The following is a 24,838-nucleotide window of genomic DNA, read 5'->3' on the forward strand; positions in this document are numbered from 1 at the left end:
TCTTTATATCAGGTGGCCAAAGTATTGGAGCTCCAGCTTCAGCATCAGTCCTTCCAGTGAATAGCCAGGGTTGATTTCTTTTAGGATTGACTGCTTTGCTCTCCTTGCATTCCAAGGGACTCTCAAGAGTCTTCTCCAGCACTACAATTCGAAAGCATCAATTCTTTGGCACTCACCCTTCTTTATGGTCCAACTCACACATCCGTACATGACTACCGGAAAAACCATAGCTTTGACTATTTGGATCTTTTTAGAGTCATCAAAGTGATGTCTCTGCTTTTTAATATGCTGTCTAGGTTTGTCATAGCTTTCCTTTCAAGAAGCAAGTGTCTTTTAATTTCATGGTTGCAGTCACCGTTTGCAGTGATTTTGGAGCCCAAGAAAATAAAATCTGTCACTGCTTCCACTTTTTCCCCTTCTATTTGCCATGAAGTGATGGGACCAGATGCCATGATTTTAATTTTTTTAATGTTGAGTCAGTTTTTTTCACTCTCCTCTTTCACCGTCATTAAGAGTCTCTTTAGTTCCTCTTCACTTTCTGCCATTAGACTGGTATTATCTGCATATCTGAGCCTATCTTCAGTGAGGCTGGAGAAAAACAAAGAACTAGGTAATTTAGGCTCATCCCCAAGGAAAGGAGCTTCCTGGAGTAGGCAGAGTCCAAAGTCCAGTGACCCTGTGGACTCGGGAGCTTACTTGTCTATAAGACTTTGGCTCAACATAAGGAAGAGAAAAAGATCTTGTCTGTGTGCAGGGTTCTAAGAACTCCGTGAGGTCTAAAGCCTTGATACTCAAAAGTGTGATCTGCTTGTTACAAATGCAAGGTCTCAGACCCCACGCTAGTCCTACTGATTCAGAAACTGCTTTCAGACAAGATACTCTGACAACTCCCATGTACTCTGAAGTATGAGAAGCAGTGGTCTAAAGTATACACAAATGTAAATACTAGCAAAATGAAGGAGTTAATTTTCTAGTTCAAAAAATAAATGAAAATCCAGAAAGGTAACCAATACGAAGCGATAGGTCAGAAATGGCAGTTGACCAATACAGGATGAAAATTCTAGAAGACTGGAATTGGAACTGAAAGTTAAATGAAGAATATGAGCTGTCTCGGCAACACCAGATGAGCTTTTTATCTCTAAGAAGGGTCTTCTCGGGGGAGGGGGGTGTAAGTAGAGTAATAGAGAGGAATCAAGAAACTGCAGAAGAGTGATGATAGCATTTGGACGATTGTGTATGGAATTTATAGAAGACAAAGCTGGAAAGAATGAGAAGTTACAGATTATAGCCTTGAATACCAAGACTTGGTCTTTTTATTCAGGAAACTGTATTGTCTAATCTGGGCCCACTCTTCTTGGACTCCACTGTCTATGACATGGGGGGCTGTCCTAGGGTTTGAGCAGAAGAATACTATAAAGAAAGGGGATGCTTTAGGAGAACTCTGCTTTTAGAGATCGTCTGTGCTGTAATGGAAGAGATGCCTCATCGACCCTTTGTATAGAGAGACATGATTTGACCTTCAGAATAACAAAGGCTATTATTAGGACTCTGTTTTATAATAGAATTGTACTGTATTATGTTAACAAATTGTACTGTAGCATCGCACTGCACTTTAATAACACAGAGACAAGATAATTGGGAGGCCTTTTCAGTTCTGTGATGGCTCAGGAGTCAGAGGAAGGGCAATTGAAAGGGAGTCTGCGTGCAGTTCTTTGACGACAATAACCCAGAGGCTTAGAATAGCCATAGAGCAGCTCTTTAACCATAGAGCATCTCCGCATAAAGGGGAAAGAGGCAGCAATTCTTGCCTTGAGCTGTTAGGAAAACCATCTGTTGAATATAAAACATTGTGTGCATTACAGCGCCTCAGAAAGCAAAATCCCCTGTTTGTATGTGTGTTCTGGTAGCCAACATCCCAGCCTTGATTCAGGCCGTTTACCCCGCTGGGCTAAGTGTTTTTAGTCCTTTGGGGGAAGGAATGGGAGCAGGCACTACAATTCATGGCTGATTTTCTTTCCTCTGGGTGATTTATAAGCTGTCATCCCCATCCTCGTCTGCATCATAGATGACATACTCTTATCGGCTTCGTTTTCCTAATCATTGTTCTCTACCTGGCCTGCACCCTCACAGCTCTCAATGTTGTCACCGAAAGGCATCTGGAAGCTCAGAAGCTCTCACAGAGAAACCTTTGCCATTAGTCTTCCCTTTCATCCCATTTAAAGGAAAGGAAGATAAAATTCTGAACATCATTCTGGACCTCAGAACATGATGTCTGAAAGAGTTTAATTTAGAACTGGTCTCCCTTGCTGCTGCTGCCAGACACCGCCTGGGCACACCCTGCTTCGCTACAGCTTCAGCGCCTGCAGGGACAGCCTCCCAAGCTCTTCAGCTATCGGCCTGTCAGGGCTTAACGGATCCCCCAGCTCTGGCTCTACCAGCAGCTCTTCCACAGGCAGCAGGTGAAACTTTCTTGCAGGCAGAGTCACTGTCGTCTGTGCACAAACACGCTGGCACCTAGAGCCCCCCTGTCCTTCTCTCCCCAGGTGGGTGCTATGCTTCTGGAAGTGGCTGTGGCGGGAACACGGCCTCTTCTTCCCTGTGTTTTCTACGGAGCTTCTGACAATCTCAGTGCTGTCCCTGAGCTCCATCTTTGTGAGGCTTAGAAAATTAAAATTAATGGATCAAACATGAACTGCTGGATGGAGACTCCGAGACACACCCCAGGAATGGTCTAGGCCGTCTCTGCACCCTCAGCCACGTCTCTCAGTGATCTCAGTTTTTCCATGACTGGGGAGTGATTGGCTCTCAGTAAATTTCTTCAATTTGACATGGGATTTTAAAAAGGATCCATGGTTGGGGTGGTCTAGAGAATTGGTTTCTTTCCAAGCTCCTGAATTATAAAAGGATGACCTCCTGGGGGTCCCTCTTCCTAATCACACAACCCTATGAGGCCTTGTGTTACAAAGTTTATCAGAACCTGGGGTCCTCTGCAGCATTTAAATGAAGATGGTCTTGACATTCCTTTCCTCAAATAGGGATTTTATGTACCTCTAGGTTCCAAATAATGCCGTTTGCAAATTTCCTCCTCAGACCTCTTCAATGATGTCAGCATAATTGCATCTACTAGTCTGCATGTTGGGATGGAGTATTGTTTTTCACCTTTATTTTTCCATCTTGTTACATCTCCTGTCTCATTTGAGCTGGGGGTTATAGTTGAGTTGTGTACAAAGTGTGGACCCTTGTGTGTAGGTGACGTTGTTCACGGTGATGCCACGTGGCCTTACTAAGTGGATCCGTCCGTCCAGATAAGACCAAACCAACTCCAGGGAGCCGTGTGGCCACTTGTGACAGGCAGCCCTTCTCCTGGGGCCCTGGAGTGCTTTGTGGTTGAAGATCTCCAGCTGCCTGACCCAGAGGCAAACTAGTCACCTATATGACACTTGGGAAAGTCATCCGAAACGTGAAGGAAGAGTTCATCACAAAGCCAGCCACTGGGAATGAGCGTTAGAGAGCCGGCATCCGGGCCTCAGTCCCCGCTGCTCGCTCTGGACGGCTCCTCTGGCAGTCTTGTTCACAGGCTGGCCCTGCATACGCTCCAGGAGACAGTCCTTTGAGCAAGTTACTCAACTTGTTAGGCCTCAGTTTCCTCACTGTGAGACAGTCACAATAATATATCCAGAGAGTGCTAAGCCCAGGACCTGACACCTAGAAGGTACTTGATAAATATTAGCTGGTGTGGTTTATCATCATTGTCACTCCCTCTATCAAGCAGAGTTACTGAGTTGCGTGAAGTTGTAATGCCTCAAGTGAGGAAGTTGTGGAGAGTGATCCTTAGCTGGAGCCTCTCCACCAGGTCGAGGGAGCTGATCCAGTTGTAAAGTATTCCTCCCCAGGAGAAAGTGCTGGTGCCTTTGAGGATGTCGCTTCACTCTCAGCCCTTTCTGGGGTTTCGTTTTTTTGATGGAAGCCTGGGATTTAGGTTCTCATCTGCCGCTGTACAGAGTTGCCCCGCTGTGCCCACTTAGCCCCCAGGAGTCCCTGACACTCCCTCCCGTTGCTTTGACATACCCGACTTTTGCTGCTGCTGAGGAGCCTGTTTTCAGGCATGTTCAGCTGTCCCCTGTAGAGGTGGCTTCTGCCCCAGAGGGCCAGTGCTCTCCTCTGCAATGAGGGCAGCCCTCTGCCCCGGGGCATGACTGCTGTTTAAATCTGGGGCATTCACCCCCTGTAACCTTCCCCCCTGCTCTTGCCCACTGACTGGCAGCTGGCAGCTGTGACTCAGAGGGACAGCAAAGTACTGTCCCCTCAGCTGATGTCTGAGGGACAAAGAGGAGCCCATGTTCCTTAGAAAAAGGGCTTTGTGCGAATATGACCTTTTTTCCTTTCCGTGTGCATCTTACATTGTCAGGGTGTCTATAATTAGGAAGTCACTGATGTGACCTGAAGTTATTCAGAAGTCCTCATGTTTTGAATCTGCTGCTTACTTATCCTATCATTCAAGTTATTGGAGAAGAATAGGAAAGAGTGGCTTTCTTTTTTTATTGATTTTATTGAAGTACCCTTGATTTACAATATTGTGTTAATTTCTCTTGTATAGCCAAGTGGTTCAGTTTTATATACACACACACACATACATACTATATGTGTATGTATATATATGCATTTTTTCATATTCTTTTCCATTATCATTTATAACAGGATATCAAATGTAGTTCCCTGTGCTATACAGTAGGACTTTGTTGTCTATCCATTCTGTGTATAATAGTTTGCATTTGCTAACCCCAAACTTCAAACATGCCTCCTCACCCGCCCCCCTTGGCAACCGCAAGTCTATTCTGTATGTCTATGATCTGCTTCTGTTTCGTAGATAAGTTCATTTATGTCATATTTTAGATTCCTTATATAAGTGATATCCTGTGGTATTTGTCTTTCTCTGACTTACTTCACTCAGTATGATAATCTCTAGGTCCATCCACGTTGCTGCAAATGGCAGTTTTTCGTCCTTTTTATGGCTGGGTAGTATTCCATTGTGTGTATGTACTGCATCTTCTTTATCCATTCATTTGTCAGTGGACATTTAGGTTGCTTCCAAGTCTTGGCTATTGTAAATAGTGCTGCTCTGAGTATAGGGGCACAAAAATCTTTTTAAATTATAATTTTTTCCAGATATATGCCTGGGATTGTGAATACTGGATCATATGGAACTCTGCTTTTAGTTTTTTGAGAAACCTCTATACTGTTCTCCATAGTAGCTGCACCAACTTACATTCCCCATCAACAGTGTCAGAGAGTTCCTTTTTCTCCACTTCCAAGAGACTTTCTTAGGATGTCATGTCTCTGCTCACATCAGGGATGGAATGCTTCAAAATCAGGTCTTCCAGATAAAGCTACTCTAGTGATACTTGTCCAGGTTGGAAACAAAAGTAATGTCTTGCAAGAGGGGATGTCTTACCACACACCATTCTCTCTCCCACATTCTATTTGTCATCCCCATTTCTCTAAGCCCCTGGCAACCAGGATGATTTCCCTTCCTTCCTTCACATCTCACAGCATAAAGCAGAGCCCTCTGTCCCAACAGGCACCCCTAAATTGTGCCAACAAGTAGTCCTTATTCCATACTAGAGTCATATCTTCAAAGCTTCCTTACTTATAAAAATCTCTGTCTATAGAAGGGGGTAGTTTCATCTATTATAATCTCAAAGGCTATGAAGCATAGTCTCAGAAGCATAACAATGCTCAGGAAGGTCCATGAATCTGATCGGCCAGACCTTCCGCCTTCCCGAGGGATGGGGCCACCACCAGTGGTCCTGGGTGGAGGCTGTTTATACAGACATCCCCTTCATTGCTAGGATTTCACTGTAGCTCTCTTACTTAGAAGTAGTATTAAACAGTATCACATAGTATGCTAAATAAGTTCATAGTTTCTGTAAACAACCAACTCAGCTTGGGAGGGATTTATCTTTCACTTATGTGACTTATTTACATAGAAACTTTGTGAATTAGGTAACAGTATAAACACTCCTTCCTTAGGAGTGACACGGTTTTCTTTATGGAGGGCTCCAAGCCCTGGTTTAGCCTCCAGCCTCTGAGCCCTTTGTCCTTTTCCGAGCAGTCTGCAGCTTCAGCTGCCCTCTGGCTGCCTGCCTCATGTCTTCCCAGGACTGGGATAATTAGTGCTTTCCCAACTCTGCTGATTTGTTGGTCCACAATTATGATTCATAAATAGCCCACAAACAAGAACACTAAGTGATCTGAACTTCTGCTTTGGGTCTGCTCTACACGGCAATGCTTTCTTTATTATGATGAGGACTCAGAAAAGAGCTTGGAGAGACAGTAAGTGTAGGAGCGAACGGTTTTCTACAGCTCCTGCTTGAAAATCTCACTTTCCTACTTAAGAGGGAGGGGACTGTAACAGGAGACTGGGAGGATGGGGTTTATAAGATGTATTTTGTAAACAAGCAGTTATAGTGCTAGCATCCAAAACTTCTTAGCATACTCTCAAATGACAAGAGCCATTATACCTCTCATTTCACTGGAGAAGATGCTGGGACCTAGAGAAATTTGGCAGTTTACATCAAGTCATTCTTTGGGCTTCTTGCATTATTTTATTTGGGGCAAAATTTAAAATTACCCAGGGTTTAAGATATGGAAGCAATCTAAGTACCTATAGACAGATGAATGATTAAAAGATGATGTGTCTGTATATTTATGTACATATGTATGTATATACCTGTACCACACATGTTCACACACACATACAAATATTAGTTAGCCATAAAAAAGAATGAAATTCTGCTATTTGCAGCACCATGGGTGGATCCAGAGAGTATTATGTTTAGTGAAATAAGTCTGACAAAGGCAAATGCTGTATGTTATCACTTTTGGTGAAATTAAAAAATAAAACAACTGAATATATATAACAAAGCAGAAAGAGACTCACAGATACAGAGAACAAACTAGTGATAAACAGTGGGGAGAAGGTAGAGGGGAGGAGCAAGATAGGGCTATGAGATTAAGAGACACAGACTACTATGTATCAGAGATAAACAACAAGAGTATATTGTACAGCACAGGGAAATATAGCCATTGTTTTGTAATAACTTCAAATGGAATACAATCTATTTAAATATTGATTCACTGTGTTGTATACCTGAAACTAATATAATATTGTAAATCAACTATAACTCAATTTAAAAGAAGGTATATCTCCAGAGATAGATAACATAAAATTACCCAGGGCCTAATTGGTGCTAGTGATAAAGAACTTGCCTGCCAGTGCAGGAGACATAAGAGATGCAGATTCAATCCCTGGGTAGGGAAGATCCCCTGCAGAAGGGCATCCCCTTCCAGTATTCTTGCCTGGAGAATCCCATCGGCAGAGGACCCTGGCGGGCTACAGTCCATGGGGTCACAAAGAGTCGGGCATGACTGAAGTGACTTAGCACACAAGTAATATCAGTTTTAACTAAGAATTTAACTAAAGAATTTCACTTTTTCTCTTATTGGTTTTACTTTTCCAGATGACATTTATTTACATCTTGGCTGGATGATTGTTTTTTCTGCCAATCATTTTGAACCAGACTCACTTGTCTTTCCCATATACCAAGGGCAGCCATCGACCCCACATGGCCTCCTGTTGTTGAGTATGTGGGCCAGGAAGAAAGAAAAGGATGCTGTCCTATCTTTTCTACTGGGACTCAAAGCTGTGGAGGAAGCAAGGGTTCTGCTTCCTCCCAGCCTCCCAGGACAGTCCTGCAGGCTGACCGAGCTCTCTCACCACTCTGCAGGCTTCGTGCCCATCTGCTCTCTGGGGCTGTCTCAGATCGGCCGCATGAACCTCGGGATGGATGCCAGCACCTTCAAGTTTTATACCATGTGCGGCCTCCAAGAGGGCTTTGAGCCTTTTGCTGTCAACATGAATCGCGATGTGGCCATGTGGTTCAGCAAACGCCTCCCAACATTTGTCAACGTGCCCAAGGATCATCCACAGATAGAGGTATGCTACACGTGCACATCGTGGGGGGCCCTGGCAGGGCAGGGGGACCCAGGCACTGAGCTCCCACTGATGTTCCCGTAACAGCTGGTTCTTGCCTAAGTCCACGCCCTGGCTGTCCCCAGTCACCTCCTTGCCAGACTCCAGAGCTGTCATTACAGGCACCTTAGTTGTGGCAGCTGAGTGGCATCTTACAAGGGGTAACCAACCACCTTGCAGATCCATATCCCCAAATTTTTGGGTCACTACATTTTCTCCAGATGTTGCTATAGTAATATTAGAGCAAAACAGCATCTAGAGTCCTTAAATGTCATTTTCCTAAAATAGTTCAATACCTGCACTTAAGATGATACGTCCCGGTCATTGTTCTCCTCTGCTCAGGACTTAATGTCTTTTAGGCTGTGTTTAATTCCTGCAGAACCATCTCCAGCTTTTTAGGTGGAGGTGCAGTAGTTGATTATGGTGCTCGTACCTTATGTGGGGAGCAGAGAGGCAGAGAAGCCAAAGATTGTAAGGATCCTGATTTGGGTTCTGGTTCTACATCTCTTTGCTCTGCATCACCCACACACACCACGATTTTTTCATGGTGTCGGGGTGGGATGGAAGCTGATGGGATGTCAGACAGATCAACTCCACTGAAGCATTAGATTCAAAGGCTCACTTCCACCAGAGTATAAGTCTCCTTCACTCACCTCCCAGTCTGAATTCAGCAAGCATCAGCTCTTCATCCTCCCCTTTCCCCCAAACCCTTAAACAGTAGAGACTTGAATTTCTCCGATTTCTACCTGATAAGTTACTTTAGAAAACTGGCTTATAAACTTTTTGGAAGTCATGAGCCCCTTTGACAAACCGATGGGCTCTAGAGACCCTCCACTTAGAAAAATATGCAGACCCCACAAACCTAGGTAAGCATGCTCATGGACCGCAGAATGGGAACTGTGCTCTAGAATGCAGGGAGAAGTGCTCAGGTCATAACAAAATCGTCTTGTAAGTCTGCTCACTTCCTCTGCTCCCCATCCCACCCCCGCACATACACTTCAAACATCCAGTTGTGATCTTTCCTCCTCCACTGCACTCCTCGAAGAGCTCACACCCTGGAGCTGGGAATTTCCTTCTTTGTCGGGAGCCTCTGTGTGGCTCAGGCTGCAACTGTGGTAAAGGTGGGCAATCCACAGGGTCCTCTGAGGAAACTCTAATGTCACTTCTGGAGTCTTGGGCTTTCTGGTGCCTTCTCCCTTAGATATTCTCATGCCTGCTGACATGGGAAACCTATGGAAAGTTTCTTCTTTAGCCACTCGCCACCTTCCTAAAAGGTCAGCATCAGCAAACACACTGCAACACCCCTGCTGCCTGACGCCCCTGAGCTTGCAGAAAACCCAGCAGTCATGTTTTTGAATCCCTAATCTCCCCAGCCAGAGGTGGGTCTGTGATATTTTATTGGGCAGGGTCCACGTTAGGATAAGGGTAATGGTTGGGTTACCACTCATGACCACCTTTGCAGTTCGCAGAAAGCCTTCCGTAGGTGGTCAGTGAGGGCAGAGAGAGTAGGCGGGGGTCAGGCTGTCACGTGAGGCTGGTGGCATTTCCAGGTGGTGAGGATCGACGGCACCCTGGATACCCCTCCCTGCCTCAAGGTGACCCACAAGACATTCGGCACCCAGAACAGCAGTGCCACCATGATCTACTGCCGCCTGAGCGTGCCCGTCGAGTGCCACGCCTCCTTCAGCCACAGCCCCTGTCTGGACAGTGATGCTTTCCAGAAAAGGTGAGGAGGGGGCGGCTCCAGCTCTCAGAGGGGCTCAGCGTGTCTGCTGCAAAGGTGACTTTTTGTCTGCTGCTTGCTGCACCATGGCACAACTGGAGTCCGGTCTGTAGGGTTCCCTCTGCTTTCAGTCAGGAGAGAAAGAAGGATGTGTGCTCACACGTGTGTGTGCCCATGCATGTGTGTGTATGCGCACAGTGTACAACTAGAGGGCCAATCAAGCTTAACAATGTCACATCCAGTGGACACGTTTCTGCTCTTCTCAAGCTCTCTGAGTCCCTAGCCTCCTTGCAACCTGTAATTCCTCTGTTTGGGAGTAGAAAAGAATGTAAGTGCGTGAGAGGGTGCAATTGTTATTGCCATTGTGTGAAATCAGAAGCTTCTGTAGGCAGATACTGCCTTCTTTGCATAACTATGGCCAGAGTCCAACCCAGTAGCTGTGTGACTCATGAGTAATGTGACTTCCTTCTGCCTGATAAGGAATATATTCCTTGCTCTCTTTCTTCCCTTTCATGTCTAGTTTTAATCGCTGATGTATGGCTCCTGCAGGTCTCCTCAAGAGTTTTACTATCTACCAAGCTTTAAACAAGCAAAGCTGTTTGAGAGAACAGGATAATGTATCCCAGGGTATCCCTGCCTACATTATTACCATCTCTCCAGCCTCCTCCTTGCCCTAGCTTACATCTGGGCTGAGAGACAAGAGTTGGAAGGCACAGTCCTGCCTGCCGGTAGCAGGTTGCAGATGAAAAGTTCCAAGATCAGTTGGGATCACTCATATGTGGGAAATAGCCAGCTTCCTAAACTTGTCTTCATCATTAAAGGTAGATCAATTGCCTGTCAGACTTGTGGGCTTCTTTATAGAACTGAAGAACTAAAACATGGATTATCTTCCCCCCCAGGAAACAGATGCAAGAAATACTCTCTCAAACAACAACAGTAAGTAAATGTGCTCAATTATGGTTTTAATTATTGGATTCTTTGCCATGCCTGGTAATATGCCCCTTACAGCAAAGATCTGTCTAGAGATCCTCTTTAATTGCCAATTACTCTGCCTTTTAATATCCATCTTAATGCTTCCAGAACATATCTATGGTATCTCTCAAGTGGGGGAAAGAAAAACAGTTATTCAGTGCAAAACAGAACTCTACCTAGAGCATCTAATTGGGCACCATTCTGTACTTGGTGTCCACCAGGGACCCAGCACTGCCTTTCTGATTGAAAGGAACATCAGTTGAGGGGGAAAGGGGGGCTGTTAATTTAATCCTTTTGTTTGCTCTTTTATGTAAACTTCTGTGAATCAACTCTCCCATCTCTCTGAGCAGTGCCAGGATTTGACTGTTGAAAGCAGTCAAATGAGCAAAAGGAGCAGGGAGCAAGCTCAGAAGATGGAGGCTGCTTTTGGTTCTTTTTCTATAAACAGTGGTCAGAAAGCAGTGCTTCCTAATTTCTTTCTTCCTTTTGAGCTTTCCTGGTGGTTCAGTGGTAAAGAATCTGCCTTCCAGTGCAGGAGATTGGGATCTGATCCCTGGGTCAGGAAAATCCCCGGAGAAGGAAATGGCAACTCACTCCAGTATTCTTGCCTAGGAAGCCCCATGGACAGAGGAGCCTGGTGGGCTATAGGACATGGGGTTGCAAAGAACCAGACACGACTTAGCAACTCAACAACAGCAACACATCTTTATTTAGCCCCTGACCAAAAAAAAAAAAAAATACAAACAAAATTCTTTGTCAGAAATGCACATCACCCCTTCTATAAAGTTATCCTGCAAGCCGGTATTCATAGGTTAATTGTCAGGCATAAGTTTCTTGCCTTGGCGTGTCACACACTTGCTATGTGCAGACACTGCAGTGAGTACACTGTATCACCTTCCCCCTTAATTTCCACTGCAACCCTGGGAGATGAACAATCTCTTGCACTCCAAGACACGGAAGACAAATGACTTGTCTAAGGTCACACGATTAATAGCTGCCAGGGCCAAGATTCCAGCACAGGTTGTGTCTGGCTGACTCTTTTCTCTTCCAATCAAAAAACTGGAGATAACAACAAATACGACTTCATTTAGAATAAATGTGTTCAGTTTCATAAAGAAAATGATGAAGCAGTCACTTAATTCAGTGCTTCAGTTGCTATTACAACATAGTGATAAACTTCACAAACTGTTACAGTGCCTACCAAGAATGGCTGTAGTTTTCAGCCCTGCCTGTCACTGAGCCTAATGACCGTATGAAGCACATTTGGCCACAATGTGGGCTTTTTCTTTTGTAGCATCCTTTTTAAGACTTAAAAAAATATATCCCTGGACTTCTCTGCAGAAGTGGCAAGTGGCCTTGTTCTCTGAACCTTGACTGTTCTCTCTGAAAGCATAGACAGTGCCCAGCTCCCCCCAGCAGCCCGGGGAACCAGAAGAGGGTGAGGGTTCTACGCTGACCGTTGAGTGGCTGCCTCTAATCTCTGCAGCAGCAGCATCTTCTGGGCAGAGGGTGACAGATTAGGTGCCTGACTGTCTAGGTGCTAAAGCACAAGAGAAAGCGGGAAAACAAGGAAGCCCAGTTCCCTCATCAGCCCTGCCCCTAGTCCAGAGAGCAGCGGTACACCTCAGGACAGAGTGTGCTTTCTAAGAAAGCGGCCAAGTGGGCTGCTGTGTAATGTCTACCTCGCGAGCCCATTCCCCCCAACTGGGGTCACTCACTCCATCTGTGGTCTCTCCCCAGCAGTGCTACTATGCAATCCGCATCTTTGCCGGACAGGACCCCTCCTGCGTGTGGGTCGGATGGGTGACTCCGGATTATCACTTGTACAGTGAAAAGTTTGACCTGAATAAAAACTGTACTGTGACTGTTACTCTGGGGGACGAAAGAGGCCGAGTCCACGAAAGGTAAGAGGACTTCCAAGGGGCAGGTTTGGCCATCAGGTTCCTCCCTCCCTCATCCAGCAGTCTTTTTCCTCTCTCTGCTCACAACTCAAAGAAGGAAACATCCCAACTTCTATTATAAAGAGGGAAAAAAAAGCACAGGCTTAAAATCCTTGAGTGAATGAGCTTGAGGCGGGGCGGTGGAGCGGGTACTATGGTGGGAGAAGTTATTATCAGCCAAAATAAAGGGGTTTCATTACGTATATAAAACATGACCCAGGAATGGGAAATACAGATGGACAATTGAGAGGTCTAAGCTCCCTCTAAGTCTTTTCTCTGTGATTTCTGGGCAAGTCCCAAGTTCTGCAACATTAGAACAAGCCAGAGAAAAATCCTCAAGTGCTTGAGGGAAATAAATTCCAAAGAAATAAAAAGATGTACCACATCACACAGCAGCTGATCAACTCAGAACTCCCCATCCTAAAAGTTGGTAATGGCTGAAAGAATAAAGACCATCAAAGAGACATGACGAATTCAGGAATAATTACCGCTGGGTAGAAATTAGGGATATTGAAGAAAAACATGTCTTAGGTACACCCATATCCTCCCACCAGTCCACTAGAACTGCCATCAGAAAAAAAGATCTTTGGCCAGCATTGCCCCAGAGATGAACCAGCAGACTTTATTTCCACCTCAGTGAGATTCCCTAGAGTCCTTGCCCTTATAGACTTATACAGAAATGCAAGAAATTGGTCCTCAGGCTGACCTTTATCCCTAAAAAGCCAGGATGTTTTGCAATCAATGCTCTTTAGATGCTACTTGCTCATCAAAGTCTAGGGGCCGAGGTCAGGCGTGATTGCTGTGTCCTGCGAGACCATGGTGGCGGGTAGTTAAGAGGACAGAGTTTGGAAGCAGATTGCCCCCATTTTAAACTGGGTTCCATTGCTTTCTAGAGGTGTGACTTTGGGCCTGTTACTTAACCACCCTGGGTCTAAATCTCCTCATCCATAAAATGAGAATAATAGTTGTAATCTAACAGAGTGTTACGAGGTTTGAGGTAAAACATAGATAAGTGCCTGCAACAGTGCCTTGACCCAAGTACTCAATAAACATCACTCTTATTACCATAACTGAGTGTCCATCATGTTGTGAGATCCAAAGGAGATGCTGTGACCAAATGCAATATCTGGTTTGGTTACAGAGGAGAGTATGTGAAAGACCTTGTCCAGTCCAGACGTCACTCTTCAGCCAAAAGAACAAAAAGCCAGACGGTCTCCTCCCAGCTGGGTCCCTCGCTCCAGTTTTCTGGCTGAGCCACACCAGACTGATGATTTTATTTATCTGAGCCTCAGTCCACATTCATTGAGAAAAGTATGTGATACATTGGCACCTAGAATAAGATGCAGTAAATAGTAGGTGCTCAAGAACTCTTGGTTCTTTGTCTTGTATAATAAGAAATAAACACGGGATCGATTTTCAGATGTTTTCGGGCATTTCAAACTTGCGCCCTTTAAAACAGGACCAAAGTGTAGCACTTCACACTCCCATGACTTTCATACATTATTAACTGAATTCTGTAGTCATCAATGTACTTAGTAGTCTAATCACTGGGAAGCAGTAGTAACACAGCTGCTGTTTAACCTTAATGAAAATCTAGCAATGGCTATAACTCACTTGAAAGGAGCAGTTTGCATTGGCTCTGCCTGAGGGCATTTACACTGGGAAACCAGCCCCACTGGTGCCCTAGAGAAGAGGCAAGCAGAGGAGGTGAAGGCATGCTTACAAAGGGGATTTCTAGTTGTTGGGCAAAGTGATAGACTTCGAGAATCAGAAAGAACCTGGGAGAATTCTAATCAAACTCTTGGCTTTCCAAGGCAAAATCAGATCGACCTTAGGAAGTTTGAAGGGCTGATGTAGTGTCCCATATACAGTCACTTTCTCCTTTGTATGTACTTAGTCACTCAGTCACTCAGTTGTGTCCAACTCTTTGCAACCCCATGGACTATAGCCCGCCAGACTCCTCTGTCCATGGGGATTCTCGGGGCAAGAATACCAGAGTGGGTTGCTATGCCTTCCTCCAGGGGATCTTCCCAACCCAGGGACTGAACCCAGGTCTCCTGCATTGAAGGCAGATTCTTTACCATCTGAGCCACCAGGGAAGTCCTTTAGCCTGAGACAAGTCATTTGATGCAACTTTAAGTTCTCAGGCCCCTCAGATGGACACACCAGGGCTGGGCTTGCCCTCAGCCATCATAAGCGGCTCTGGGAACCCATGTACTGCTTCTCCAGGGCCCATCCAGTGGTTGAAATCTTACCATTAAGAAATTGGGCTTTGGGGCTTCAAAATCTTTTGGTTATTATAGTTAGCATTTTCATCTAAATGCCTATGATGGAGTTTTCTTCGTGGGGGTGGTGGCCAGCTAGCTGAGAAAGGTACCCAAGTGCGTAGGTGTGGAAGGGTGAGGGTGCAGAAGGCAGGACTCCGGACAGCTGGGAGGGCAGGCAGTACAGGTCAGGAGGCGAGAGGACATCAGAGATTAACCTTATACATTTTGCAAGTCTTCCGTGGCCCAGGTCTGCCATCCTAGGGAATGTGGGCCTGCATCTCAAGTGTTCAGTGGCCTTTTACCCTGGCACTGAGCTGGGATTCAGGACACAGACCTTTTTGTTCCTACCTCTTATACCAAACCTCTCTTTAAGTCCACATGCACCTTCAGTTCTCCCCTCTAATACTGTGGTCCCTGTTATCTGTTTCAGAAACGTGAATTGACAATGAGCCAGGAAACAGATGACCTGAACACTCTGCTCTTTGAAGCAGATAAATTGCCACATTCCTAAACTCAGTGAATTCACTTAAGAAAAACAGTTATTGGGGGCTGATTGGAAAGCCTCCTTGGAGGCTTTGGGGGCATTTCAGTCCTGAGTCTTGACTGCAAACTGCCCCAGTCCAGGTTATTCTTTGTCTTTGGCTCTCTCTGGCTCCTAGTGTGAAACGCAGCAATTGCTACATGGTCTGGGGTGGGGACATCGTGGCTACATCCCAAAGAGCGAGTCGCAGCAACGTGGACCTGGAGATCGGCTGCCTCGTGGATCTGGCGATGGGCATGTTGTCCTTTTCTGCCAACGGGAGGGAACTTGGCACCTGCTACCAGGTAGGAGTGGCTTTGGGGACCATGACGGTGGCATCCCAGGCCTGGATGCTCAGGGCGCTGCTCCTCAGTCTTCTGCGTGGTTGGCATCTTCACCACAACACATGGAGTTGATGTACCCACGTGGTCCAAAGCTATCTAAGAAAACAAACAAGAACAAAGTGACTTCATTTTGTGCAGAGAGGGAAAGATCTTATTTATTGGTTGATTAGAAATGCTGGTCATCTTTCTAGACGATAAGAAGGCTTTTCTGTGGTGGTGGGCTCTGAAAGGCTATTCATTAATTCCATCAGCATTTCCTGTGCAACTTTCACATTACCTATACTATATAAGATGCAAAGTCTAAAAGGTCAACAGAGGTACTCCTCACTTTAAGAAACTTCTGTGCTCAAAATATAGACCTATAAAAACTGATTACTTTGCCAGGGAGTATTCCCTTTGCAAAAAACGTTACTCTCATTCACTATGGCTTCTTTGCAGGGTCCTTTAAAAACTGCATTTACATAAATAATGTATCTCCCTCTTTCACTGACTATAAACTGACAGAACTCCATGGGGAAACTATCAATTATATACATGTAGGTTTACCTGTCATTAACCGCAAGAAAGCTAATCTGCTTTAAGTTGGATTTTTCACCTTTGTTGGCCAAGTAAGCTTGGGAAATGCCACAAATTATGTCTTCCTTGCAGTAGAATGTTAGTACAGGAAAACTTTAAGAAATGGTTCAGAAAGAAACCTAGCCAACCATTTCTCACTTAACCAAGAAAAGCTTTCTTTTTTTTTAATTTAACAATTAGTAATATTCTGTCAGCTCAGAGTTCTACAGAGCATACCATGAGAAAGGCTAAGTTAGGGAATTAGATTTCTGTATTAAACTTTCTTGACACTTCAAAGGTAGAATGGAAAGCTTCCTGTATGTATGGATAGAGTGTTATTCAAGTTCAGAGAAGGAGGAGTCTGCTTCCATGGAGAGTGGTCAAGAAAAATTTGTTACAGAGAAATCTTGATTATGAAACAGAATACTTCCAGGTAGAGAGAGAGGTATGTACTCGGTTGAAAGAAGGGCACAAAAGCATAATGGAGATAAAGGCATAAGTGATGTCTCTGTTTGAGGAATGATGGACAGACTAGAGTGGGTAATGGTTGGTGGTAACAAATTTGGAAAGGTAGGGAGGAATTAGGAAGCATTGAGGAACTCTGGAAGAGTTCTCAGGACAATGGCAAACAGTGTTGAGGGGAGCTCAGCCAACTGCAGTGGATAAAAAGCTCTGCTGTATTATGGCTCCTGTGTCAATGGCTAAAACCCCAGATTCCAGAATCAGCCCAAGTTACAGCCTCCAGGCTGAAAAGCCCCAGCCGTTTGTCTGGCTTGTGGTTGGAGAGCAGGGGTCTGTAGCCGCCCCAAATCTGAAATGTTAAGTGAGTAAAAACACAGGCAGAGCCCTTCCTGGGGGCCAGGGGCAGTCTGCCAGTGGGCGGTCTTCCCCAGCATCTCCTGCAGTGGGTAGCCCCCTGCACACTACACTGGGGGCTGTTCCTCCTCCTGGAAAGAACTGGAATCACCACCACTACCCAGCAGCTGGGACCCCACCAGCCACTCCCAGAAAGAGGCCTTTGCCAAACCGGGCTTTGAAGCAGAAAGTAATGTACTGTTCTTCCAGTACTTTCTCATGATTCCACCTTCCCCTCCCCTCTAAGTCCCCTGAGAGGAGGCTTATATACATTACTACCGTCCTTCAGAATCCATTAGCTTTTTCCCATTAACTTTTGAAATGAGTTTGACTAAAGGGTCCTCCCTGAGCTGCTGAGAGTTCCAAGGCATCTAATCACATTTAAGGTCCCTAAATAAATAAATAAAACCCAACCCATGGCATTTGCAGCAGCTATGACTTGCCTGCTTCAGGAAAGAGCCTATGATGATAAGAAGATGTTAGAACAAAGAGCAGACACTCTGCCATTTGTGTCCTGTCTTTCACAGCAGTTCCTGGATGATGTGAAGCTGGTCAGTTGTCTGAGCTGCCTATTGGTATCTGCACCCCGGGGTGGATGGTACAACTCCATGTGTGTAAATCCTCATGACTCTGCTCAGGGCTTCCAGCCAGCTCCCACCCTGAGGTGGGAATGGGGAGGAGGTCAGGGCTCTGAGCAGGGACCCTCCGGAAACTCCCACCCACCCAGCCCCCTTCTCATTCCCGACAAGACAGTTAACATGTCCAGCCATGTGTCTGGTCTCCCAGCCCTGGGATAATTATTATTCTGCAGTTGTAGCCATTTTCATTTTTCAATTATCTTGAGGAAAGCAGGGTAGTAATATTTATACACTGGCTTTCCATTCAGAAAGGACCAGCAACCAAAATAATAAGAGAAGGATTCTCTCCAAGGTTTCCAGACCTTCCCGTTAAATACTGTGACGCAATCTGAAACGCTTTTTCTGTCTCACTTAATGTAATCATGGGAGAAATGAGAAATAAAATGTATGTTCAAGAGATAGTCCTCAGTTACTGCCATCCCAGCCGCACAGCTCTGCGAGCAGAGGCCAGCTGTGAGATTCAGATTTACGAGAGGGGTTACCTTTCAATTCAGGCTGTTTCCTACGCCCTGACCTTCACACATGATTAGAGATAGAATGTCCATCATTGCAAAGACAGAGTAGATCAGCCAGCGATAAAAAGTACCTTAGACACAAAGGGAAGAAAGTCCATGGCACTTCGTGGCGGCCTCAGATCTGGACTCGCTGCTTACTCCATCAGGCTGCAGTACCCCTTCCAGAATATAAGCTCCTTGAGGGCGGGGGCTGCCTCCCCCTCCCGGGTTCACTCCCGTATCCCTGCACATGAAACTGTGGTACCTGGCACCCAGGGAGTGCTTGCTAAGTATTTGTTATCAAACCGACCAAGTTGGCTGGGAAGTCACTAGATTTTTAGTTGCTGCCTAACATTACCAACAGAATTAGTAGCTTCAAGCAGCATCCATTTATCATTTCATGGTTCCGTAGATTTGACTGGGTTCTCTGCCCAGGTGCACACGAGGCCAAAATCAAGGTGTCAGCTGGACTGAGCTGGCTCTGTCCTGAGGCTCTGGGCACCCTCCCTTGCAAGCTCCTTCACATTGTCAGCAGGATCCAGTTGCGGTTGTGGGCAGAGGTTCCGAGGTCCCCACTGCCTTGGTGGCTGACCCATCTCTGCTCCCAGAGGTACCCACATTCGCTCTCATATGGCCCTCTTCCATCCTTAAAGCCAACAGGGGCACACCTGGTTCTTCTCATGTTTTGAATTTCTGATTTTCCCTTCTGCCCCCAGCAAGAGAAAACACCTGTTTTTAAGAATTCGTGCGACTGAATTAGGCCCACAAGGATACTGTCTCTATCTTAAGGTCAGCTGGTTAGTACCCTTGCTAACAGAATCAGTTTTGCCCCATGACATCCAGGATCACAGGACTAACTGAGCAGTCAGGAGGGCCATCTAGGATATTCCACTTACCACACCATCAATTGCAGTCTCTTTTCTTATTAAGGACACCCATCAGGAGCTAACACTTGTGTGTTCTTGTTATTTTGGTGATTGAAGAAAAGTTTCCATTGTTCATTGTGGTGGGAATGTACGCTGATGGTAGAAATAAACCAATCCCAGAGCATCCATCCTGCATGCTTTCAAGGACCTCCTCTCTGCAGGGAAGTTTGAGGAGGACCCTGCCATTTGACTGGGTAGCTTATGACATTTGCAGCGATCATTCCCAAGGGACCTAAAAAAACGTGCAGCCTTCTTCAGCCTGTCACTCCCCATGATGGTATGATTTAGTTCAGCATCAGAAATCTCTGAGTGAGTGCATTTCTCTCTCTTCCACCTGGCTAATTCAGGCAAAGTTTTCTCACCCACCAGACCTCTGCTTGCTTCAAGTTGCAATGACCTGAGAGGCACACGTTGTTCTAGAATGTTACCTGTTAGAGTATTTGAGAAATCTGGGGCCAGCCTAAAGATGACTCTTGCCTTGTGACCAAAGTCACACAGCAGCAAATCAGAATTTCCCATTTGTGTCTATCACCCATAAACCCAGATCCTGGCACAAAGCAGGTATGTGCTAGGCACTAAATAACTGTTGAATGTCTGCAGTAAAGCTTATTTTAGACATAGCCTAGGCAGTTCTAGCAGCTCCGTCCCTACCTATTAGTTTTACTAGCATCATCCTTTTATAATCATCCAGAGATACCTGAAGCATCAGGTATAAAGCAACTGTATTATCTGAAACGTGAGCCCACTGCAGTATGCTTGAATGCCATATGCTGGGAACAAGCCTGGTGTTTAACCAGTCTGGCCACTTCATCATAAGCCAACAGCTATGAACCAGACAATCCTTTAAGTCATTTCCAGTCCTAAAAATGTGTTTATAAATATTATGTCTAAATGCATTGAGGAAGTTTATTATTTACAAGAAGCCTGTAACAAATATCCTGGAAGAAAGGAAAATCACTATATTCATTTTCTATTGCCTCATAACAAATTACCACAAACTCAGTGACTTAAAGGGCCTCCCAGGTGGCTCAGATGGTAAAGAATCTGCCTGCAATGCAGGAGACCCAGGTTCAGTCCCTGGGTCGGGAAGATCCCCCTGGAGAAAGGAATGGCAACCCTCTCCAATATTCTTGTCTGAAGAATTCCATGGACAGAGGAGCCTGGCGGGCTACAGTCCATAGGGTCGCAAAGAGTCAGACACAACTGAGCAACTAACACTTTCACTTTACTTTCAGTGACTTAGAAGCATTCATTCATCATCCCATGGTGTCCATGGATCAGGAGTCAGGGCACAATTTATCTGGGTCCCAATTTATCTGGAGTCGGCATCTCCCAAGGCTGTGGTCAAGTTGTCAGCCAGGCTTCATTCTTTTTTATTTTTTAATTGTGCATTAGGAATGATGTTTCCTCGGCTCTTTTTTTAAAAAATTTAATTGGAGGCTAATTACTTTATAATATTGTGGTGGTTTTTGCCATACATTCACAAGAATCAGCCATGGGTGTACATGTGTTCCCCATCCAGACCCTCCCTCCCACTTCCCTCCCCATCCCATCCCTCAGGGTCATCCCAGTGCACCAGCCCTGAGCACCCAGTCTCATGCATCGAACCTGGACTGGCAATCTGTTTCACATATGATAATCTTTTCTGGAGCTTGGAGTCTTTTTCTAAGTCCATGTGGTTGTTGGCAGAAATTCAGTTGTTTGTGTTTGTAAAACTCGGGCTCCGTTTCTTGCTTGCTGAAGCCAGGAGCTTAACACTTTCAGCCCCATGAAACCCCGTGGAACTCCTTGCCACATGGCCCTCTCAAAACATGGCAATTTACGTCTCTGAGGCTATCTGGAGCAACTTCCTCTCCAGTCTGCTGAAATGGAATCTTCTGTATGATACAGTCAATCAAGGGAATGGCAGTCCTTTAGCTTTTGCCATATCCTGTTTGCTGGAAACAAGACATAGATTCTAGAAGAGGTGATTGTACAAGGGAGTAACTCACTGGGGGACACTTTTAGCATATGTCCACAACACCCAGAAGCCCCTAATCTGATGGGTCAGGAGAGTTGTAAGCATGTCCTAATGTCTGAATTTGCATAAAGGTAAAGGGCTTTAGTCAGTGGGATTAAAGTCGCATTCCTTCTTCTGTGGTCCTCCAAGTCTGATTGAAAGCTCCACATCGAAGTAAATAAGTGATAAATGAAGCCCCTGATGTCATAAACATATCAATTCACATGCCTCATCTAAGCAGCAGCTAAAAGGCAGTTGGTGAATCTCACACTATTTAATGTAAGAGGTAAAATCATAGAGTGAGGGAGGGGTGGAGAGAAGTCTAGAGGAACCAAGTGAGGAGGAGAGGTTCTGAGGGAGGAGCCAGGCTCTGGGGGCAGCTTCTTCATGGAAGCACCATGTGGTCCTTGCCTGCAAAGTTGATTCTCGACTGGGGACACTTCTCCCTTCAGGGACATCTGGCCATCTCTGGTGACATTTTGAGTTGTCATGACTATGATGGGGTGGAGAGTACTACTGATATGTTAGTACACAGAGGCCAGGGATGCTGCTAACTACCGTGCAATGCACAGGACAGACTTCACACAGAGACTTACCCAGCCCAAACTATCAGTAGGACTGAGGCTGGGACATTCTGCTATAAGTCCCCCAGGCTTGCCTGACCAGTGCCGTGTACCTTCCGAAAGAATACTGAAGTCACTCACTGCCCTCACTCGTCACCTCCCGTGGGCAGGAGTAATGCATGACGGTGCTCCCCAAGGGCCAGGGAGCCCTTCTTCTTGTGAAGAGCGAGTGCCCTACGTTGTTCTGTGACCAGAGCACGCACTGCCTCTGGTGGCCAGATGGTAGCTCCCGCCTGAGACTGCCCTCCTGCGCGCTGGAGAAAGCTGCTGGCTTCAGTTACCTGACAGGGAAAATGAAAGGATGGGAGACCACTCAACCCTGAGTGGAGAGAGGAGTGTTGAAGTTAGGAACAGTGACAGTAGCTACCATCGGATCTCTGGGAATTTCTGAACAGTGCCCAGTGAGCAGCCAGCTAGCCGTCCTCTTTCCCCTCAAGTTAGAATGAGGCTGTTGATTGAAACACTCATGACTTAGCCACCTAGGATTTTATAATTTTGGGCAAACCTCTGGATTTGTTTTGGTTTCCAGGTGGAGCCCAATACCAAAGTGTTTCCAGCCGTCTTCCTGCAGCCCACAAGCACCTCTCTGTTTCAGTTTGAACTTGGGAAGCTGAAGGTATTTATCTGTCCCTTGTCTAGTGGTATATATAAGAAGATGCACAGGCCATTAAGGGGAGAAGCTCAGGCATGAGGAAACCAGGAAATCTGTGACCTCCTGCTTCTCAAATGCGCCCCCCACCCCCACCCCGCAAAACCTCTACACGTCCATGTGAAATTCATGCAGCGGAACATAGGTTCCCACTTTCCCCTTCTCCCACTTTTGGGTGCCAAAAGGATTAATGGATGGTTGTATAACCCATCATGTCAGGTCTTTATTAGCGATGGAAAAGCCCTCATTGGTCCCTGGATGCATTTGTCTCTCTTTAATGTACGGCTCACTTTAATGTACGGCTCACTGTTGCTTATCGTGGGCCGGGTGGCTTGTCCAGTCACTGAGCATCTCTGTGTTGCATGCGTCTGACACCTTTCTGCCTTGCCCCAGAATGCCATGCCCCTGTCGGCAGCCATATTTAAGAGCGAAGAGAAGAACCCCGTCCCGCAGTGCCCGCCGCGGCTGGATGTCCAAACTATCCAGCCTGTGCTCTGGAGCCGCATGCCCAGCAGCTTCCTGAAGGTGGAGACGGAGAGGGTGAGCGAGCGCCATGGCTGGGTGGTGCAGTGCCTGGAGCCCCTACAGATGATGGCGCTTCACATTCCGGAAGAAAACAGGTAGTAGAGGGGCCCATGGAGGAAGGGGAGGAGCCAGGAGCTGGGGGGGCGGGGGTGGAGTCAGGGAGGCAGGACCCCTCAAGCCGGGCGGGAAGGGGGAGCATCCTCATTGGCCAGGGTCCAGGGTGGTTGCTGATTGCCCCGAAGCGTGAGTTTCTCTTTTCTTTCCCTCCCCCACTTTAATTATTCACTCAAAAACAGGAGCAGGATATTCACGATGATGTGCCATCCATGGGGTTCTCACTGTAGCTCCAAGTTCTGCGCTCAGGGAGATTTCCATGCGTTAAATTTTAAAAGGCATGGTCCAGAAATCTTTGATGGCTAACACTGGGAAGAATGAGGCAAGCCTAGATTGCTCGGAGAACCAAGAAGCAGGCTCCTGGCCCCCTCCTCACTAAGAGATGCTTCTGTTTTATGGCCTGGGTTCAGTTCCAGTGCTGCCACTTGCTGTCTGTGGCTCTTGAGTGATCTGCTGATAGACCCCAGGCTTCAGTCTCCTCATCAATACAGTGAGATCAATGGTCACTCAGTGGATTGCTGGGAGGGAAGAAAGGAAGTTGTATAGATAAAATTGAGTTCAGTTCAGTCACTCAGTCGTGTCGGACTCTGCGACCCCATGGACTGCAGCACACCAGGCCTCTCTATCCATCACCAACTCCCAGAGCTTACTCAAACTCATGTCCATTGAGTCCGTGATGCCATCCAACCATCTCATCCTCTGTTGTCCCCTTCTCCTCCCACCTTCAATCTTTCCCAGCATCAGGGTCTTTTCAAATGAGTTAGCTCTTCGCATCAGGTGGCCAAAGAATTGGAGTTTCAGCTTCAGCATCAGTCCTTCCAATGAATATTCAGGACTGATCTCCTTTAGGATGGACTGATTTGATCTCCTTGCAGTCCAAGAAACTCTCAAGAGTCTTCTCCAACACCACAGTTCAAAAGCTTCAATTCTTCAGGGTTCAACTTTCTTTATAGCCCAACTCTTATATCCATACATGACTACTGGAAAAACCATAGCTTTGACTAGATGGACAAAGGTTGTCAAAGTAATGCCTCTGCTTTTTAACATGCTGTCTAGGTTTGTCATAGCTTTTCCTCCAAGGAGCAAGCACCTTTTAATTTCATGACTGCAATCGCCATCTGCAGTGATTTTGGAACCCAAAACAATAAAGTCTGACACTGTTTCTACTGTTTGCCCATCTATTTGCCATGAAGTGATGGGACCGGATGCCATGATCTTAGTTTTCTGAATGTTGAGCTTTAAGCCAACTTTTTCACTTTCCTCTTTCACTTTCATCAAGAGGCTTTTTAGTTCCTCTTCACTTTCTGCCATAAGGGTGGTGATATCTGCATATCTGAGGTTATTGATATTTCTCCCGGCAATCTTGATTCCAGCCTGTGCTTCATCTAGCCCAGCATTTCTCATGATGTCCTCTGCATATAAGTTAAATAAGCAGGGTGATAATATACAGCCTTTCCCTATTTGGAACCAGTCTGTTGTTCCATGTCCAGCTCTGTTGCTTCCTGACATGCATATAGATTTCTCAAGAGGCAGGTCAGGTGGTCTGGTATTCTGGTATTCTTTCAGAATTTTCCACAGTTTGTTGTGATCCACACAGTCAAAGGCTTTGGCATAGTCAATAAAGCAGAAATAGATGTTTTTCTGGAACTCTGTAGCAACAGA

At 45.9% G+C, this 24,838-nt stretch overlaps 1 protein-coding gene across 13 annotated transcripts in view; it reads left to right on the forward strand.

Annotated features, from left to right (window-relative positions):
- Window positions 1-24,838, forward strand: part of RYR3 (ryanodine receptor 3) — a 548,224-nt gene that overhangs the window by 344,091 nt on the left and 179,295 nt on the right. For 12 of the 13 annotated variants that reach the window (XM_043919301.1, XM_043919310.1, XM_043919307.1 and 9 more), the window contains exons 28-34: window positions 7,788-7,996; window positions 9,583-9,758; window positions 10,655-10,691; window positions 12,468-12,631; window positions 15,594-15,759; window positions 22,418-22,504; window positions 22,931-23,157. In XM_043919301.1, the coding sequence (XP_043775236.1) occupies window positions 7,788-7,996; window positions 9,583-9,758; window positions 10,655-10,691; window positions 12,468-12,631; window positions 15,594-15,759; window positions 22,418-22,504; window positions 22,931-23,157 (1,066 nt within the window). The remainder of the gene's footprint in view (window positions 1-7,787; window positions 7,997-9,582; window positions 9,759-10,654; window positions 10,692-12,467; window positions 12,632-15,593; window positions 15,760-22,417; window positions 22,505-22,930; window positions 23,158-24,838) is intronic. The other variant, XM_043919304.1, reaches the window with a different exon arrangement.

The sequence above is a fragment of the Cervus elaphus genome, chromosome 12 (genome assembly GCF_910594005.1).
Source record: "Cervus elaphus chromosome 12, mCerEla1.1, whole genome shotgun sequence".
Taxonomy (NCBI): Eukaryota; Metazoa; Chordata; class Mammalia; order Artiodactyla; family Cervidae; genus Cervus; species Cervus elaphus.